Source organism: Ranitomeya imitator, chromosome 5 (genome assembly GCF_032444005.1).
Source record: "Ranitomeya imitator isolate aRanImi1 chromosome 5, aRanImi1.pri, whole genome shotgun sequence".
Taxonomy (NCBI): Eukaryota; Metazoa; Chordata; class Amphibia; order Anura; family Dendrobatidae; genus Ranitomeya; species Ranitomeya imitator.
In genome coordinates this window covers 343,963,044-343,983,780 of record NC_091286.1, presented here as the reverse complement: position 1 = coordinate 343,983,780, position 20,737 = coordinate 343,963,044, and the positions used below count along the sequence as shown (strand labels likewise).

At 41.3% G+C, this 20,737-nt stretch overlaps 1 protein-coding gene across 1 annotated transcript in view; it reads right to left on the bottom strand.

Annotated features, from left to right (window-relative positions):
* Positions 1 to 206: 206 nt before the first annotated feature.
* SNAP91 (synaptosome associated protein 91) overlaps positions 207 to 20,737 on the bottom strand; it is a 182,533-nt gene continuing 162,002 nt past the window's right edge. Inside the window, exons 25-31 of the mRNA XM_069726429.1 lie at positions 12,821 to 12,967; positions 12,389 to 12,419; positions 6,192 to 6,303; positions 3,308 to 3,391; positions 2,267 to 2,368; positions 2,091 to 2,192; positions 207 to 1,494 (exon numbers count right to left, since the gene is read on the bottom strand). Of these exons, the coding sequence (XP_069582530.1) occupies positions 2,100 to 2,192; positions 2,267 to 2,368; positions 3,308 to 3,391; positions 6,192 to 6,303; positions 12,389 to 12,419; positions 12,821 to 12,967 (569 nt within the window). The 3' untranslated portion in view covers positions 207 to 1,494; positions 2,091 to 2,099. The remainder of the gene's footprint in view (positions 1,495 to 2,090; positions 2,193 to 2,266; positions 2,369 to 3,307; positions 3,392 to 6,191; positions 6,304 to 12,388; positions 12,420 to 12,820; positions 12,968 to 20,737) is intronic.

The window sequence follows — 20,737 nt, the reverse complement described above, 5'->3', positions numbered from 1 at the left end:
AGTGATGGAGAATTAAGGGCTTACGGAGATTTTAAGGGCTTAAAGAAAGTAGATTTTGAGCGCTGTGTGACCCTAGGTTATACCAGTAAGCTATAAAATATACATGTAGAGAAAAAAAATTATATATCATAACGTGTGGTCAATAAAAACACAAAATAAAATATTTTAAATAACCATAAGTAAATAAAGATAGACTCAACCAGCAGTTTGCATTTGCTTCTGTTCAAGGTGTTTATTGCATCTCACAGGGCATACATGCACTGGGTCTTTAAACCATGATACAAAGGAAAGCCATTTTGAAATTGATTTTAAATACTTGATCCCCATTTAGAGTGTATGTTATCCCCACAGTAAATTCAGATACGACCATCGAATAAATAATTGAATTGAAAGACTTACAACAGGTGAACGTCGTTCCTATCCAATATACTTCTACAAACAGCTGCCAAGCCACTTGTAACACTGATCAACAGTGACCTCATTTGTGTTCACCAAAACCTTAAGCCAAAGCTGTCAGCACACAACGGGATGATGAGTGTGTGAACGAAAAATGAAACGCGCACAATATGTACAAGAGGGGTGGACCTTGCTGATTCACATTCGGTCACAAGTGGTACAAAACTACTCACAGTCAACTCAGAGGAAAAAGTGCTAAGAAAAAAAAAACTAAAGTACAATAAAATTAAAGGTTAAAAAAAAAAAAAAAAGTTTTTTGTAACGCTCCACAAAACCTAGTAGCCTTGCTGCAGCTACAGTGAAGAAATACGTTGATTCATTTTGAAAATTAGACCAATAAACTAGTTTGGATGCAAAGACTGAAAAATATAATTAAAATATATTATATTTAAAAATCAACAAAACGAGACATATGATGCATTTCTGATATGATCTGTCTGTATAGGATTGCATAACTATATACGTGGAGGACGGATTTCCTTTCATATTCAATTAACTTATAAATAACTTTAAACATATAAAGTACCACAAAAACAGTTTCTTTTTCCACAATTAATAGTCCTGTGGGTAGTTCTCACACACAAACAACGGGTTGTATTGGAGCGTTTTCTGCTGTGGTCACACAAGATTTCATATTTGATAGAAGAAAACAGGGGATGTCCAAACATTATATACATTGAAACGTTCAAAAAACACAGACACATCTGTCCAGACTGCTCAGCACACAACAGCTGCGTGTTCTGCCCCCATCAGGCAGGGGGCAGGAAAAGCACTAGAAGGCATGGGGGAAATTACACCCACTCATGGAAAACACTGGAAACCCAAAAACACAAAAATGAACAAAATATGATATATAGTGGCAGGTTACTGCTAGGGTAATACAGAATCCTAATGATTACTTTCACAGCTGTGCTACGCGTTTCAGATGAGAGAAATCTAAGCACTGGGTTTGGTACTGGTGGCTCACTTAGAAAACTCTGAGCAGCAATCTGTTCTTCACAGGCTCCAGACTCACATATTCAGGTCACAAAACAGAATCTGGAAGAAAAATACACAAATTAACGTGGTCTAGGACTAGAATACATCTACTAAACCCAACGCCCACTTATATACATGTACAGGGGTCAATCACCGTGATGCTTCCGTGTGCAGCTACTGTAGGTTCTGGTCCCCATTGCTAAGAGGAACTGCTGCTCCATGCTTGTGGGCAGTGGCGACAGCGGAGGGATTGGCAAGTGCTACCTTGTCAGATGGTTGGTCCTACCCACCAAACTTAAAGTGACCCTCCTCCTTGGGACAGGAAAGTGAATATTTATTTCACCCTAGCTTTTGCCCTCTATTTAAATTTTACAGCGATCATTGGTGGTAATATTCTTTAATTAAAAGGTCCCTCTCGTTCCTTGGTAACACTATCCAACGGCTTTTAGACTATAGAATTACATACAGCTACAAACACACACACACACACATTACACTTCTATTAACATACACACTAATTATCGGTTGTAGTCTCAACATCTGGAGTGCCCCAAAGCTTGCTGAGCCTTGTCCCACATGATGGCGGCAAACATCCTCAGGTGCCCAGAGAAATACAATATAAACACAACAAAAGTTTGAAGGAATTACATTATTACCTTACACATTTACAAGAAATCCTTGATGTTGAGATCTGCTAATGGATCCTTTGAGGGTGGCTTTTTGGGGCTTTGTGAAGCAGGAGTCAAACTTGGAGATAGCTGTAATAAAAAACAAACAAACATGTAAACGTACAGTATCTCAACATCACAAAGTTCTAAGGAGATAATCTTACCGGGGCACCAGATGCAGACGCTCCACCAAATGACGGCCTTATAGGTTGGCCATACATCATTGGCTGTTGGGGCATTATTGGTACCCCGGTCCCAGATGCAGGCTGGGTTATGGAAAAAAAAAAAAAAAGTAAGAACGTTTGAATGTTTTTTTATGTTAGCAATATTCAACGAATGTTGGATATGCCCGAATCCTGGAAAACAGGATTCAGGCATATGCGCCGACAGGGCCATTGACCGTACTGATGAAGTCACTGTGTGCGCTGTTGGACATTATGTCCGTCTGTATCCGCGCCGACTTGGGTTCCAAACTCAGTCAACCATGTCTTGGAGCACACCTTAATAGGAGGTATGGCCAAAAATGTCTGACGAAGGACACAGTAACTCAGTCAGCAATTCTAATCTATTGCCCAGTCACCAAATCTCATTTTTAAGGGCTTTAGATGTAAGCACCGATGGAGTCACAGATAGAAGGGTAAAACAAGATGCGAATTAGCCTCATGTATTTTACTAGAACTCATACTATCTGCATTCTACAGTTATTCTATTAAGAGACTCATGGGTTTTTTCCCAGCAGTATATGTTTCAGTACACAAATACGCAAACAATTTGGCATTTAGGTTCACAGTCAGCCCCAGTATAACAATAGCATAACATTTCTTTCCAAAGCCCCCGGTGTTATTTTTTTTCAAATATTTTTTTCAAATATCAAAGGCATCATAATACATAGGAGCGGCCTTATGCCAAAGCGCAACATTTTTTTTTTTTAATGAAAATAATATAAGTCCAACCTGACATTGTCAAACTTAAATCAGCTTCTTCCACAGCATGAGCACCGTAATGATAAACATACTGGTATACCACGTACATGGTGTCATTTCTATATAATTAGCGTGACCGGTTTAGTTGATGTAAAGGTATACAGTAACAATCATATCAACATACCTGTAACGGCCAAGGATATATATTTTATTTAAAAAGGTGTTATCTAAAGTTAACTTTCGATTTTAAGTATTTATTGTGTCTCATGTGAAAATACTTACCAGACCAAATCCTGCTGCTGGCTGTGCACCTTGAGCAGGACTTGCGGCCTGGGCCCCCGCACTGCCTGGGGGAGTAGATCCTTGCTAAATAAAATTTAAAAAAAAATATATAAAAGTCAGATACAAAATCAATTAAAAACTACCGTACTTACAAAATGTATTTCAGTTTCATATTTCAACACGTCTAAAACATGTTCCCAAGTTCGTTTTGTTGGAAATGTTCAGAATTTGCTCAAAATGTCAGTGGCGATTTGCGATAGTACTGTATTCGTTACAGCCAAGGGTAATTCCTCTATGACAGACTCCCCAAAACATGACCGACGTCCTTCATGAACTGGAGGGTCTGTGATCTAGAGGTAAAACAGCTCACATTGATGCCTAAATAGTAGTAGTAGTGTAGCAGTGCACTAATAATGAGGCATGGGACCCCATCCGTATTGTTACAGTCAATATGTCAAGCCTGTAAAGCAGATATCACATCACCATTTGCCAGAAATATATGCGCAACTATATCTTAGACATCTGCCTTTTATAGCACCTTTCCAAATGCTACACAATGTGCTGAAGGGTAATGATGCTTCTAGAGTTGGTGCAAATGTAATCATAGTACCTGGTCCATTAGCTATGTCTGCAGCCACAGTGGCATGTAAAAGTTTGGGCACCCCTTGTTAATATTACTGTTATTGTGAACACTTAGTTGAAGATTAAATGATCTCTAAAAGATCTAAAATTAAAGACGACACATTATTTATATATTCTGTGAGATTCTGTCGTCTTGCATGCACTGACATTTTGAGGTCTAGCCGCAGATTTTCAGTGATGTTCAGATTAGGGGACTGTGAGGGCCATTGTAAAGCCTTCAGCTTGCGTCCTTTGAGGTAGTCTATTGTGGATGGTGACGTGTTTAGGATCATTATCAAGTTGTAGCAGCCATCCTGTTTTCAACTTCAGCTTTTTTTTTTACAGATGGTGCTATGTTTGCATCAAGAATTTGTTGAAATTTCATTGAATCCATTCTTCTCTCTACCTGTTAAATGTCCCCCCTGCCATTGGCTGCAACACAATCCCTCCATCCCCATGCTTAATGGAGATGTTTTTTCCTGAAATTCTGTACCCCTTCTCCACACATACTTTTCATCATTGCAGCCAAAGAGTTCTATTTTAACCTCATCGGTCCACATGACTTGTTTAAAAAAATGCATCAGGCTTGTTTAGATGTTCTTTTGCATACTTCTGACGCTAAATTTTATGGTGAGGACGCAGGAAAGGCTTTCTTCTGATAACTCTTACATGAAGACCATATTTTTGCAGATGTCTCTTAACAGCAGCACAATATGCCACAACTGCAGAGTTTGCTAAAGGTTTCTGAAGGCCTTTTGCAGTCAAGCGGGGGTTCTGATTTGCTGCTCTAGCAATCCTACAAGCAGCTCTCACTGAAGTTTTTCTTGGTCTTCCAGACCTTATCTTGACCTCTACTGTTCCTGTTAACAGCAATTTCTTAATTACGCTTTCGAACTGAGGAAAGGGCAACTTGAAAACGCATTTTTATCTTCGTATAGCCTTCTCCTGCTTTGTGGGCCTCCACCATTTTCATTTTCACAATGCTAGGCAGCTGCTTAGAAGAACCTATGGCTGCTGTTTTTTGCCACAAGGTTACAGGAGGCTGAGCTTTTAAAAAGCTGGGAATTTTGCATCACCTGGCCTTTCTCAACAATGATCGTGAACAAGTCATAACCCTAACAGGCTAATTAAGATCTGAAACCTTGGTCAAAATTGTCTAAAACACACAAATCTTCATGGGTGCCCAAGCTTTTGCATTTTCCCTTTTTGTAATTTTTAAAATGTAAGGAATGCCCAAACTTTTACATGCCACTATACGTAAAGACCCAATGGCATCCAGAACTCTTCTTTTGATTATCTGTACTGGCACAACATGTGTTTGTCATGCCATAACAATGACGCTGATCCAGGCTGGCCAATCAAAAGTGGAGTCAGGGATGCCATCAGGTAGATGGCGGTTCTCAATGTAATCACAGATTATTGACATGGCAGCTGAAGCAGGTGCTGCAAATTGATTTGCATCAACTCTATTCTCTAACGATCAGCAAATGTTCACATTCGTGTCAAACCCTGGATTTATTTTTGGGGGGATAAGAGTAAAGTTATGTTGTTGGATTGATACTTCAGAATAATTATTTAAAATTATAATAAATGAGGAATATGGTGGTTCAGAGTCTGTGCTGCCCAAGGTACAAATATACGATCACACACGAAGGTGAAGAAAGAATTTAAGGTTTTCAAATCTCTTCATCAGGACCAAACCACAATAAGTTACAGCGAATCTTTGCGGTCATATGATGCCAGATACAAAGATTGTAAGCAGAATAAAAATATATAACTGTAAAAATAAAATGTATGTACTTGTGACAGATTTATGTATACAACTGTCAGAAGTACATACATAATACATGTAATTTTTTCTTCTTGCAATCTTGGTATCTGCTACAATGATGTGGTATCATATGACCATAAATATTCGTTGCTGCGCCTCTTTTTGAATACATAGTCTTTACATTCCTGCACTTTTTGAGTTATATCTTACTGTGGTTTGGTCGTGATAAAAGAACCTAGGGCAGTGCAGACTCTGAACCAAGATATTCCTCAGTTATTGCAACATATCTCCTTGGTGGTCCCGCAGCAGCCCTTACATGCTTCTATAGGAATTGTGACTGCCACAAGCCCATCAGGTAAGTGTACCTATAATATTTTATACCACTTGCGTTTTTTTGTTTTACCACTTGATTTTAATATTTAATATGGACATTCTGATTGTTCTCCTAAAAATGCACTTCTTATGATATAAATGATATCAGTAGAACATTACCATAGAAGCAGGTGAAGGACCACCAGATGCCCATGTGGCTGGAGCTACCTTTGGTTGCCAGTTAGCACCTCCTGTCAGCTTCTTCTCGCCTGCATTCCACTGAAGGTCTCCCCTAAACAATTACATTGTGAAACAATAAGCTATGCTCTACAGTAAAATTATAAGTCTACATTTCTGCATGGCATGTATACATTTACGGTAAATAAACCGTTAAAAACTTTTTATCATTTTGCCTTTCCGTTGCGAAGATATTAAAGTATTTACCACCTAAACAGTTTTTTGTTTTAGACAAATGGCATTGCCAGAGAGATTTCAATACGGGTGTGTACTTCTTCCCCCTGTATGTCACTGACCAATTATAAACAGGCAGCAACACACTAGGAAATAACACACACACACGTTCGTGCAAGCTCAGTGTGAGAAATGTATGGACAATCTGCTCTTCTCACTGAAGTGTGAGGATATGTTGTGACCACCAGCCTGTCACATAAATATCAGCAGGGCTAGACATTTAGTCAGTGCCATCCTTTTTTATATACCTTTTGATAACTTCTCCCCCCGACACAGCTTCAACTTTTGGCATCAACAAAAGAAAACTGGACCCCACTGTACCCCCATAAAATAAATTTTCTAAAACTAAGAAGCTGGTATAACATTTCAATATGTTACTAAGCACTTACAATTAAAGGTATAATCAAGCAATTTTTTACTAAAACTTTTTTTTTTTTACACAAAAAGCATTAGTAAAAAAAACATTTTTGCTGTTTGTTATTATGTTTGCCACGAACATAGCCTTAGGCCGGGGTCACACTTGCGAGTGCAATACGAGTTTCTCGCCGCAATACCAGGCACGGCCGCCGGCACTCAGGACCGGAGCGTGCGGCTGCATGCATTTCTATGCCCGAGTGCCGGTGGCCCTGCCAGGTATTGAAGCATTTTACCATCCAAGCAAAGTGAATGAAATCTCATGAACATGTCGCTCATTTTCTCGGTCTCCCATGACAGCACCACGGAGAGGGGGGATCCGCCCTTCAGGGACAGGAAACCTACAGATAAAAAGGGCGGTACCTCTCCCTCGTATCAGTTGGTTTCCTGTCCCCGACGGGGAACCCTTTTTCGGCGCGGTACCTGCAAAGGAAGATCCGTATCCAAGGAACGGGGCTGGCCAGCCGGGATCTGGCAGCGAGGAGGCTCCTGTCCCGGCTGGTCCGGTGCCCGAAGCAATCGCTGGAACCGAGGGGTTCTTCAGGGTGTGCGGGGGTAGAATCGCTGCCACTCCGACAGAGTAAGGGGCACTGAGACACCCAGAGCTCCTGTGCCGACAAGCGCATGCTCCGGGTGTACACAGATGGCCGCCGCTCCGGAAATGCAGTAGGACTTCCAGGTCATCGCCGCGCGCATGCGCGGTAGCGTTTTTTTCTCCCCGGGATGTGACGTAGAGGCCAGAAACGACGTCAGATGCTGGGAGGCGGTGGCAAATTCAAATAGGGAGATTGTGCACACATGCTTGTTGCACAAACTCCCTGGGAACATGGAGGATAGCGACGTGCAGCAAGAGCCGGAGCAGCAGCCTAGGCAGCAACACAAGAAACAAGCAGAACATAAGGGGACCAGGAGAAGCGGGTCCAGCAGTCGCTCAACGCAGCGTAGCAGATCTGCTGCAGCGACCAAATCTCCTTCTCAAGGTTCTCCTCTACCAGATCCTGGCCCCCCTCCAGAACCGGTACCTACGTCCACGTCTGAATGATGAGTGAACTCCGAGCAAGTCCTTTTTTTGTAATGGGGTTCCTTCTCCCTTAATAGGGAAAGAAGAGGTTGGAGAAAACGAAAAATAGAACCTGTCCCACCTGTAACAAAGCTTTGCCGGTAGCCTGGAACAAATAGCTTTGTAACTCCTGTATACAACGTTTATTATGTGAAGAAATCCCTGTAATTAGAGCTGCAGCAGCATTCCTAGCAGATTCCTCAGCGGACTCCGTACGCTTAACATCCAAAGCTGCAGCTCTCTCCAATGCAGCCAGAAGAACATTATAGCTTAAAAGGTGGCCGGGGGATCTCCAAACGAAACTCAAACTATGTTCTATTCCATGTGAAGGAAATTTCTTGTTTGGGGAGACCTTGGATGACATCCTCCAGAAAGCGGGGGATAAAAAGAAAGGGTTTCCAAACCTAGGACCAATTCCCTTTAGACAGTCCTTTCGGAACCGGAGATTTTTTTCGCCGAAGGCCCCCCAGAGAACAAAATAGATGGGACGAAGGAAGAAGAAAGGACAGGGGTTTCCTTTTTGGCAACACCTCCCGTGACAAAAAACCCTCTAAATGACGTTTTTGCCGAGGTGTGGGGGAAGACTCAACTTCGTTCCTTCCCACCTGGAAGAAAATATCCAACAACTCTTGGATTTTAAATCTAATACACTCAGGACTAAAAATAGATTTTTTTCTCTTTACCCCCCCCCCCCAAAATATGTAATAACAAAGGCAAGGTTCATAGCAGCAGAGCAAACCACACTAGAAATCAAAATTATAACCCTATTACAAAAGTCTTTAATTCAGGAGATCTTCCCCCAAGAGATAGGAAGGAGTTTTTACTCCCCATTATTTCTAGTGCCAAAACCGGATGGCTCTTATCAAACGATAATAAATCTAAAAAACCTGAACAAATATGTAAAAAAAACAAAAGTTCAAAATGGAAACAACAAAATCCACCATAAAAATCCTCTTCCTGAACTGCTACATGGTCATGCTAGACTTAAGCGATGCATATTACCATGTGCCCATTCAAAAACAATTCTGAAAATTTCTCAGAATGGCGGTCTCCATAAACGGACAAGCAAGAAACTTACAATACAGAGCCCTCCCGTTTGGAATATCAATAGCTCCATGGGTATTGACAAAAATAGTGGCGGAAATGATGGCTCACATAAGGGAACAAAATATATTAATAATCCCTTACTTAGACGATTTCCTTATCGCAAGCAACTCGGCTCAAAGTTGCAGGGAACAAAGAGACGAGTGATAACCATTCTGACAAACTTAGGCTGGCTCATAAATACAAAAAAATCTAAGTTAGAACCCTGCCAAATTCAGGAGTTTCTGGGACGAACATTAGACTCCCATGTTGAAGAAAGCCGGCTCCCAGTTTCCAAAAAACACAACATAATGCGTATGGTAGAGCGAACACTACAGAATCCTTCCATGACACTAAGAAAGGCAATGTCGCTACTGGGCTCTCTCTTCATTCCTGCCAGCAGTACCTTTCGCACAATTCCACACGAGAGAGCTTCAATGGCATATACTGGAAATGTAATCAATACTAAAGACAATTTAGAAGGTCGCATCACCCCAAGTTCCTCAGTTATTCATTCCCTTCTCTGGTGGGGGGAAAACCAAAACCTTTCAACGGGAATCCCTTGGATAGTAAAGATATCTCGCGTAATAACAACCGATGCGAGTCCCAGGGGGTGGGGGGCTCACATGGGAGAAAGAGTGGCTCAGGGAAACTGGACAGATCAGGAACTATCAGCATCCTCAAACCAAAAAGAACTTAGGGCGGTGCATCAAGCTCTCCTATTGTTTCTAACGTACATTCAAGGACATAATGTCCGAATTTTTTCGGACAACAAATTAACAGTAACATATAAATCACCAGGAACAAGGTCTCGATCACTGATGAGTTCCTCCGCCAAAATTATCAATCTTGCAGAGGAAAATCTACCATCCCTTGCGGCACTACATATTCAGGGGTCAAACAACGAAAAAGCAGATTACTTGAGTCGTACTCAGTTAAAACAGGGTGAGTGGTCCCTAAACCAATCTATCTTCAGCCAGATTACAGAAATGTGGTGAACCCCAACAATAGACTTGTTCGCCAATTTCGAAAACAAAAAAGTAAACTTGTTTTGCTCACTGAACCCGAAAGGGAATCCCCAGGCTCTGGATGCTTTTCTGATTCCGTGGACCCACAAGCTGACATAATGACATATGCTTTTCCTCCAATCATTCTGATTCCGGCAGTCATTCGGAAAATCAGAGAAGACAAATCAAAAATGATGTTTATAGATCCATTCTGGCCAAAAAGGACATGGTTTTCCTGGCTAAGGATACTATCGGTCTCAGACCCATGGATCCTACCAAATATACCAGACCTACTACAGCAAGGACCGATCGTTCACCCGCAGGCGACGAACTTACATTTAACAGCCTGTATTTTGAACGGGGACTATTAAAAGAAAGGGGGTTTTCGGACAACTTAGTAACTACGTTATTAAAAAGTAGAAAACCTGTTACTACTAAAGCCTACGGAAAAACTTGGAGAAAATTCTTATCAGTCTCCAACGTGAAAGTCCAGGATGGGCCTTCAATTAATAAAATACTTGAATTCCAACAAAAGGGTCTGGAACAAGGGTTGGCGGTCAGTACTCTAAAAGTACAGGTGGCAGCTCTTGGAGCACTCTAATCAAAATATTGCGGCCAATCCATGGGTAATAAGATTTATTAAAGCGGTAACAAGATCAAAACCTCTAGTTACTCAAAAAATACCCTCATGGGACCTAAACCTAGTCCTCTCTGCACTAACAGGTCCTCCATTTGAACCGATAAACACAATTTCCATAAAAACACTATCACTTAAGACCATTCTTCTGGTTGCTATAACATCTGCACGCAGAATAAATGACATTCAAGCCCTGTCTGCTAACCCACCCTTTACGAAAATATTAGATGACAGAGTCAATCTTAAACCTGACCTGGCCTATTTGCCAAAAGTGGCATCCAAATGTCATAGGTCACAGGAAGTATCCCTGCCGTCCTTTTGCCCAAACCCAAAAAATGAGAAAGAGCGAAATTTCCATAATTTAGATGTCAGAAGATGTCTAGTCCAATATTTAGATTCCACCCGAGAGTATACGAAGGAAGGCTCTTTGTTTGTCTGTTTTCAGGGTCCCAGGAAAGGATTCCGGGCATCCAAGGGTACCTTGGCAAGGTGGATAAAGGAGGCAATAGCCTTAGCGTATTCATCCACGGGGAATACGATCCCGGATGGTATAAAAGCACATTCAACAAGAGCGGTAGCAACATCATGGGCTGAGAGGTCAGAGGTATCAATAGAGCATATCTGCAAAGTGGCCACCTGGTCATCACCATCAACCTTTTTTTTTTTTTTCTTTTTTTTTTCTTTTTTTTATAGACACTATAGATTAAATCTAGCCTCTGTGTCTGGCTTGACCTTTGGGCGAAGGGTTCTCGAGGCGGTGGTCCTTCCCTAAGCTTAGTCTCTGCAATTCTCTCCGTGGTGCTGTCATGGGTTCCGAGAAACACCGTTATCGGTGAGTAACTGACTTTTTCCATGCAGAATTGAAACAGTTTCAGCAGCATCTGAAGAATAATCAATTGTGTGTTTTTGCTAATAAATGGGAAAAAACACGAGTCAAACACATGTTTTTCTGCAGGATTTTTTTCCTGCCAGGAGCCATGTTTTTTGATGCAGAAATGTCTGCAGCAAATACCTGAAGTGTGCACATACCATTAAAAATGCACCCATCGTATTACATACTAGATGGCACAACCAAAGAGCACATATCCTCTTTTGTTGATATATGTCAATTGCAGTTTCTCCCCATCCCTCTGACTATGACACAGTACTATGGTAAGTAAAACTTCACAGCTTTCTCATCGACTTAAAAACAAATTCTGTGCTGAACACTAACTAGATCTTTTATATTTTAGCTGGGATAAGCATTTTCGGTACAGTTGAGAGCTAAAAGATTAATAGGAATCTGGTTCAGAGGCCACATGGCAGGCTATGGCCGCCGGACCAGAGCCCTGCGAACCTCTTCCTACCTACCGACACTCTAGCACCTCTTCTAATTATCATCGATGAAGAACAATGCATGCATGATTTTGTACTCGGACTACTAATCAGAAGAGGTGCCAGAGCTCAATGTAGGTAGGAGGAAAGGTCCGAAGGCTCAGCTGAACTAGGGTCCTGTGAATAATGAACGTGGCCACTGACCAAGGATCCTGCGCGTCTTTTTGCTTCGCTGCAGTTTTAGGTCATGACGTTTCCCCATACACTGTAGTAGTAAGTGTTTATATTTTCTAAGTCCCAGTTGCATTACTTTATTTCTAGAATGTAAAATGTCACCAACCACCATCAAAGGTCTAAATAGAATTAAGCTGATGGGTTGGCAGCAACTTACTTTTTAACAGTGGTTCCAGAAATCCCAAGATCTAAAATGTAAAAAATGAATAAATTAAACCTGAATGCAACATTACTTCCATCATGATACTTATCACACAGTTCTCTATAGAGCATTGTACATTCATGGTTATAAACTGCTCTACAACAAACAAGAAGGAAGAGGAAAAAGAAAAATATGGTAGAAAAGAGGAAACTACGGAAGGAAATTCACTGATGAGTGATAACAGGATTTTCTGAGGCCAGCGGGATCTTGTAACGAGCACTGACTGTTTCACGGTGATCTTGGTAGGAAAGCCAAGGTTGGGTGCAACAGGGTCATGGTCATAACACTGGCCGGAGGGTAGTACTGGTTCTGCGAGACTCCTACCAACCCTACACATATAAAAACACATAGAAAGTAAAAGAGGAGCATAAGTATTCTAGCACTTACTGCCTACTAAACTTGCAAGAGAAGAATCGAGGTCACTGCCAAGACCTTTGCCAGCGCCACTGGCATTACTTGCTGATGTGACAGAAGATGTTGGCTGAGATGAGGGGGTCATTGTGGGAATAAGAAGATCACCTAAACCATCAAATACTGACATGGAAAAAAAGACAAAGGTTAGAAACTAAAAACCACATGAAAAATAAAGGTTTAATAGCCTTGTAAATTAGTCTATAGGTTACCCAACTGAAATAGAACTTACACTTTTATTGCAAATTTTCTTACATATAGAAACAGGATATGGACTACACATGAACTATATAAAGGTGAATCTGTCAGCAGATTTTTGCTATGAAATCAGATAGCAGCACGATCTAGGTGCAGAGTCTGATCCCAGTGAGGATTCACTTACTGGACTGCTTGGTGCAGCTTTACTAGAATCCTTGTTTTCTCACTTGTAGATGTATGTGTGTTCAAATTGCTGAACTGAGTATAACCCCACCTACACCACAGATTGGCAGTCACCGACCAGCGGTGGGAGTACGGTTACACATTATCTGAACTGGCATGCATGCAAGACCTAGTCCTGTAGTGATGATCTCCTGTTGATAAAAATCTGAATGTATTGAAACTATAGCACACAGCCTAACAAGCTACATCACAGGAATCAGGGTCTCAATGCCTACACTATGCTGTTCTCAAATTAAATATCAAAGACATGCTGACAGATTCCCATTAAGGATAGGTTCACAACATATTTGAATCCCATTCAAAAGGTAAATGGAAATATAAGTGAAAAACAGTAAATTACAACAGGATGTAACAACATGGTGTGAACTTAGTCCAATTTACAAATATGGGGTTTAAGATACCATTACGTGCCATGATACGTCAAACCAACCAACATTGCTAACAGTAGTGAAAAATATAATGGCAGGCACTAGAATTAGGATGAGCCTTGCTGCCAGCAGGGAGTCCGCAATTCCTATAGAAATCTACATTTTGCTACAAGCAGGGTTCAGAGAGTAGGCTACCGATCACGGTCGGTCATTTTTACGACACCACTTTTTTTTGCACTCACACTGGGCAATTAAATTTCATGGTTGCTCTTAAACTGGCAAATCATGGTGATCGTTGGACAGGGAGAACAGGTTTTAATACAAATTAACAGTTTGGGAACTTCTGGAAAGAACGTCACAGCCTGTTCCTACAAATCTATGGCAATTACATAGTATTTGGCGAGTAATTGGATGAGTGGCCATTTCCCATCATCTCCTGTGTGTTGACATGTGGCCAGGAAGAGACTGGTGGGGGAATCAAGGTGACTAGGAGTCATTTAAGCAAATATACCTTCTTTTTTAACTAATTTTGGCAATTGATAAAATAAAAAGTTTGCTGCTTACGAACTGCATACTTAAGGGAGAGATCGTCCTCTGGCTGAACAGTGTTGTGTAAGTTATGTGTTCAGATGAGAAATAGACCCATGTAAATCCGACACTTGCTGCTTACTTATTACTAGAGGAGTATCACTGGTGCAGAGTGCCAAGTAACAGATTGTAGAGAAAAACTCACCAAAGCAACAGTGCAGCACAGCCCCAGCATGGAAAGTGCCAAAATGAAAGGAAAGAAAATGAAAGTAGTACAAAGTGATAGCAGGATGACAGCCCAAGCAGTTATAGGAAGCACAGAATAGCTCTGCATTTATCCATCTTGTGCCATGCATAATGCAAATACACAGCTTGATCATCCGCCTCAACTACATTATCAACCAAGCATGCAATCAGTCATGCGGATCAAAACACTTAACATTAAAGTATATTAAACTGTATAACATATTGTGGTTACATAAAAGTCTATACGTGTGTTTTAAAAAAGCATAAAATAATCCAAGAGATTTTAGAGAATGGTTTAAAGAAATAGCCAATATCCCCAACAGTGGGTGGGCCTATCACGTGACTGCTTTGGCTGCTGTAGGCCGTTTAGGATACCTTCAGTAATATCTAACCAAAAACAAAAAAAGAAACCATGTATTTTTATTTTATTTTTCTTTTCTTTTTTTTTTAAAGAGTGACATTAATCCTTCTCTAGCTAAAAAATAGTCTAAGTTGATTTTTACAACATAATTGATGCTGCTTGTCAGAGACTTATGTGTAAAATCTAAATAAAACAAAAATGCAATTGTATTCACAACAGAAGACATATCAGAAGTTGAAAGTTAGACATTTTTTCAATTTAAAGTTCTCAAAAAAGTCGAGACCGGGTGAACAAAAGGCTGGAGAAAGTAGGTGGTAGAAAGTAAAGCAGCTGGTAGGTCAATTTTCAACCAAGTCACATGACTGTATAAAAACAAGGTTCGAGGCGACAGAGTCTCTCAAAAGCAAAGATGGTCAGAGGTTCACCAGTCTGAACAGCCGTGTTTAAAAATTATGGAGCAATTTCAGAGAAATGTTCCTCAACATAAAATTACAAAGACTTTTAATATCCCACCATCTACAGTACATAGTACCAAAAGATTCAGAGATTCTGGAAAAATCCATGTGCACAATACAGACTCAATAATAGATGTTCGTGATCTACAAGCCATCAGGTGGCGCGGTGTTAAAAACGGACATGTTTTGTTTGTGCAAATCCGCTGCATGGGTTCAGGAATACTTCCAGAAGACATTGTTCGTGAACACAGTTGGCCATGCAAAGCACAAATGCAAGTTAAACCTCGTATGTATCATTCAAAGAAGAAGCTGTGTATCAACACAATCCAAAAAAGCTGCCGTCTTCTCTGGGCCAAAGCTCATTTAAGACAGACTAAGGCTAGGGTCACATTGCATTAGTGCAATCCGTTTAGCGCTAGCACTAGCGGATTGCGCTAACGCAATGTTTTCTATGGGGCTGCGGTCGGGGTCGCAGTAACGTCCCCGCTCTCGCAGATCCCCGATCTGCGAGAGCGGGGAACGGACCGCGGGCGCGCCTCGGACGCTGCAAGCAGCGTCCGCGGCGCGCCAGGAATCACCGGCGCGTCGCTAGCGCGTGCCGAACATGGCACGCGCTAGTGAAGCGCGTTCCCATTGCCTTCAATGGGCGCGTTAACGGACGCGTTGCACGGCGTTAATTTCGCCGTGCAACGCTGTCCGTTAAACGCGGTCCCATAACGCAATGGGAACCCAGCCTTAGGCAAAAATGGAAACCTTATTTATGGTCAGATGAATATTTTATTTATTTATTTTTTTTAAGGCTGTGTGCACACATTGCTGATTTTTCATGATAAAAACGCTATAAAACCGCAAAAAAACAGCATACAATAAGCATCCCATCATTTAGAATGAATTCCGCATGTTTTGTGCACATGATCGTGGTAAAAAACGCAGCATGTTCATAAATTTTGCGGGTTTTTTGGCGGATTTCCCACTATAAAATGCATTGGGAAATGTCCGTAAAAAAACGCATCAAAAACGCACCAAAAACGCATGCAGATTTCATGCAGAAAATTTCAGGTTTTTCTCAGGAATTTTCTGCAAGAAATCCTGAACGTGTGCACATAGCCTAACGAAACCACAGACTCAAGAAGAGAGGGACCATTCGGTTTATCAGTGCATACCCTAAAACCCTCAATGTCTAATGGCATGGGCTTAATAGTACTAGAGTTAATACATTAATGTTGACCATTATATAAAAGTTTTAGAAAAACAAATACACGTGGTCAAAATTGTTGGTACCCCTCGTTTAATGACAAACACCCAAAATGGTCACAGAAATAACTTGAATCTGACAAAAGTAATAAATAAAAATATGAAAATGAACAAGTGAAAGTCAGACATTGCTTTTTAACCATGCTTCCACAGAATTAAAAAAAAACAAAACAAAAAAAACCACTCACCAATGACCTATTAACCGCCAAGAGCAAGCGACACTACTCTGTCCTCCTCCTCCTGGACCTGTCCTCTGCCTTTGACACAGTGGACCATTCCATATTACTACAGACCCTCTCATCCCTTGGCATCACAGACTTGGCCCTATCCTGGATCTCGTCATACCTAACTGACCGGACATTCAGCATCTCCCACTCACACACCACCTCCTCACCTCGCCCCCTATCTGTCGGAGTCCTGCAAGGTTCAGTCCTATGGCCCCTGCTCTTCTCCATTTACACCTTTGGCATGGGACAGCTCATAGAATCTCATGGTTTTCAGTATCATCTCTATTCTGACGACAAGCAGATCTACATCTCTGGACCAGATATCACCACCCTACCAACCAGAATCCCTCAATGTCTGTCCGCTATTTCATCCTTCTCCGCTAGATTTCTAAAACTTAACATTGACAAAGCAGAATTCATCGTCTTTCCCCATCTCATGCAACTTCCCCAACAAACCTATCCATTAGAGTAAACGGCTGCCCACTCTCCCCAGTCCCACAAGCTCGCTGGCTCGGGGTAATTCCTTGACACTGATCTCTCCTTCAAACCACATATCCAAGCCCTTTCCCCTTCCCGCCTTCAACTCAAAAATATTTAAAGGATCCGTACATTCCTAAACCAAGAATCTGCAAAAACCCTAGTCCATGCCCTCATCATCTCCCGCGTCGACTACTGTAACCTCCTGCTCTGTGGCCTCCCCTCTAACACTCTCGCACCCCTTCAATCTATTCTAAACTCTGCTGCCCGACTAATCCACCTGTCCCCCCGCTATTCTCCGGCCTCTCCCCTCTGTCAATCCCTTCACTGGCTCCCCATTACCCAGAGACTTCAGCACAAAACCCTAACATACAAAGCCATCCACAACCTGTCTCCTCCATACATCTGTGACCTAGTCTCCCGATACTTTCCTGCACGGAACTGCTGATCCTCACAAAATCTCCTTCTCTACTCCCCTCTTATCTTCTCTTCCCGCAATCACACACAAGATTTCTCTTGCGCATCACCCTTATTCTGGAACTCTCTACCACAACATATCAGACTCTCGCCTACCATCGAAACCTTTAAAAAGAACCTGAAGACCCACCTCTTCCGACAAGCCTACAACCTGCAGTAACCACCGATCGACCAAACTACTGCACGACCAGCTCTACCCTCACCTACTGTATTCTCACCCATCCCTTGTAGATTGTGAGCCTTCGTGGGCAGGGTCCTCTCTACTCCTGTACTAGTTGTGACCTGTATGGTTTAAGATTATTGTACTTGTGTTTATTATGTATAACCCTCCTCACATGTAAAGCGCCATGGAATAAATGGCGCTATAATAATAATAATAATGAAATACGCCTGGACAGAAATGATGGTTCCCTTAACTTAATATTTTGCTGCACGACCTTTTAAGGCAACCACTGCAATCAAACGATTCCTGTAATTGTCAATGAGACTTCTGCACCACTCGACAGGTATTATGGCCCACTCCTCATGAGCAAACTGCTCCAGTAGTCTCGTGTTTGAAGGTTGCCTTGTCCAGAAGACATGTTTCAGCTCTTTCCAAAGATGCTCAATAGGATTTAGGTCAGAGCTCATAGAAGGCCACTTCAGAATAGTCCAATGTTTTCCTCTTAGCCGTTCTTGGGTGTTTTTAGCTGTGTGTTTTGGGTCATTATCCTGTTGCAAGACCCATGGCCTGCAACTGAGACCAAGCTTTCTGACACTGGGCAGCATATTTCTCTCTAGAATCCCTTGATAGTCTTGAGATTTCATTGTACCCTGCACAGATTCTAGACACCCACCCAGTGCCAGATGCAGCAAAGCAGCCCCAGAAGATAACAGAGCCTCCTCCATGCTTCACAGTAGGGACAGTGATCTTTTCTTGATATGCTTCATTTTTCCGTCTGAACATAAAGCGGCTGTGCCTTCACCAAAAAGCTCCATTTTTGTCTCATCTGTCCATAGGACATTCTCCCAGAAGCTTTGTGGTTTGTCAACATGTACTTTGACAAATTCCAGTCTGGCTTTTTTATGATTTTTTTTTTCCAACAATGGTGCCTTCCTTGGTCATCTCTCATGAAGTCCACTTTGGCTCATACAATGACGGATGGTGCGATCTGACACTGATGTTCCTTGAGCTTGAAGTTCACCTTTAACCTGTTTAGAAGTTTTTCTGGGCTCTTTTGTTACCATTTGTATTATTCGTCTCTCTGATTTGTCATCAATTTTTCTCCTGCGGCCACGACCATGGAGGTTGGCTACAGTACCATGGATCTTAAATCTCTGAATAATATGTGCAGCTGTAGTCACAGGAACATCAAGCTGCTTGGAGATGGTCTTATAACTTTTACCTTTAATATGTTTGTCTATAATTTTCTTTCTAATTTCCTGAGACAACTCTTTCCTTCACTTCCTCTGGTCCATGTTGAGTGTAATACACACCATGTCACCAAACAGCACAGTGAGTATCTGTAGCCCTATATACAGGTCCCCTCACTGATTCCAAGATTGTACACACCTGTGAAGCTAGTTAATGGAGACACTGATTTAACATGTCCCTTTTGTCACATCATTTCTGTCCAGGCCTATTTCATGAGTTTTATTTTATTTTTTTATTTTAATTCTGTGGAAGTATGGTTGAAAAGCAATGTCTGATTTCATTTGTTCATTTTCATAGATATTTTATTTATTACTTTTGTCAGATTAAAATTATTTCTGTGACCATTTGGGGTTTTTCTGTCATTAAAAGAGGGGTACCAACAATTTTGACCACATGTGTACTCTCATCCAGACATCTATTTCAGGAAAGGCCTTGCACATTTCAGCAAGACAATGGTAAACTGCATATAGATCCATCACAACAGCATGCCTTCACAGGTATTTTGGGGGATGAGCTGCAGACAAGACCTTTCAACAACAGAAAACATTTGGCACATTATGAAGAAAAATCATGCAGAGACAACTCAGAACTGTTGAGAAGCTAGAATTCCACATCAGGCAAGAAAAAGACAACATTCTTCTCTCATATCTCCAGCAATTGGTCTACTCACTTCCCAGATGTTGAAAAACTTCTGTAAAAAAAGAAGGGATCCTACTAGTGATGAGAGAGTGTACTCATTGCTCGAGTTTTCCCGAGCACGCTCGGGTGACCTCTGAGTACTTATGACTGCTCGGAGATTTAGTTTTCATCGCCGCAGCTGAATGATTTACAGCTACTAGCCCGCTTGATTACATGTGGGGATTCCCTAGCAACCAGGCAACCCCCACATGTACTAAGCCTGGCTAGTAGCTGTAAATCATTCAGCTGCCGAAATGAAAACTAAATCTCCGAGCAGTCATAAGTACTCGGAGGTCACCCGAGCGTGCTCGGGAAAACCCGAGCAGGGAGTACACTCGCTCATCACTAGATCCTACCCAATAGTAGACATGGCACAGCCCCCCATGTCCCAATTTTTATGAGCGGTGTTGCTGCCATCAATTCCTAAATTAGTTAGATTTTTTCCATTTTATTTGAAAATATTAACTTCCACCTTATGATCTGTATGCCATGATTTGTTGTGAATAAAATATGGCTACAAGCAATTTGCATATCATTGCATTCTTGTTTTTTTAACATGTTACACTGATTTTACTTTGCGATATGAAATTTCTACGAAGCATTTTGTATCTTAAAATTCACCTTGTTGATACAGTCCTGCACTACACACATTTTGTGTTTAGTTTTGCACATTGATGCAGTTGCAAATCTTATTGCTCTCATTATTGAAAGAGGAAAAATATATGGTCACAAAAATCAGAGTGAATTTTGATTACCCTGTCTTCAAGGCCAGTTTCAGACTTTAGGCCTTTCGTCTGTAGAATCACAATGGGCCCCAAAATGATTTAACGTTTTCCATCCATACAAAATACAACAATAACATGGAATGTTTTCATCATGCGTTTTGTTTTATTTTTGTATGCAGTGTGTGTTCTTTGGTATAATTTATAGGAAAATACAATGTCATTTTTATTAAAAAGAATACTCT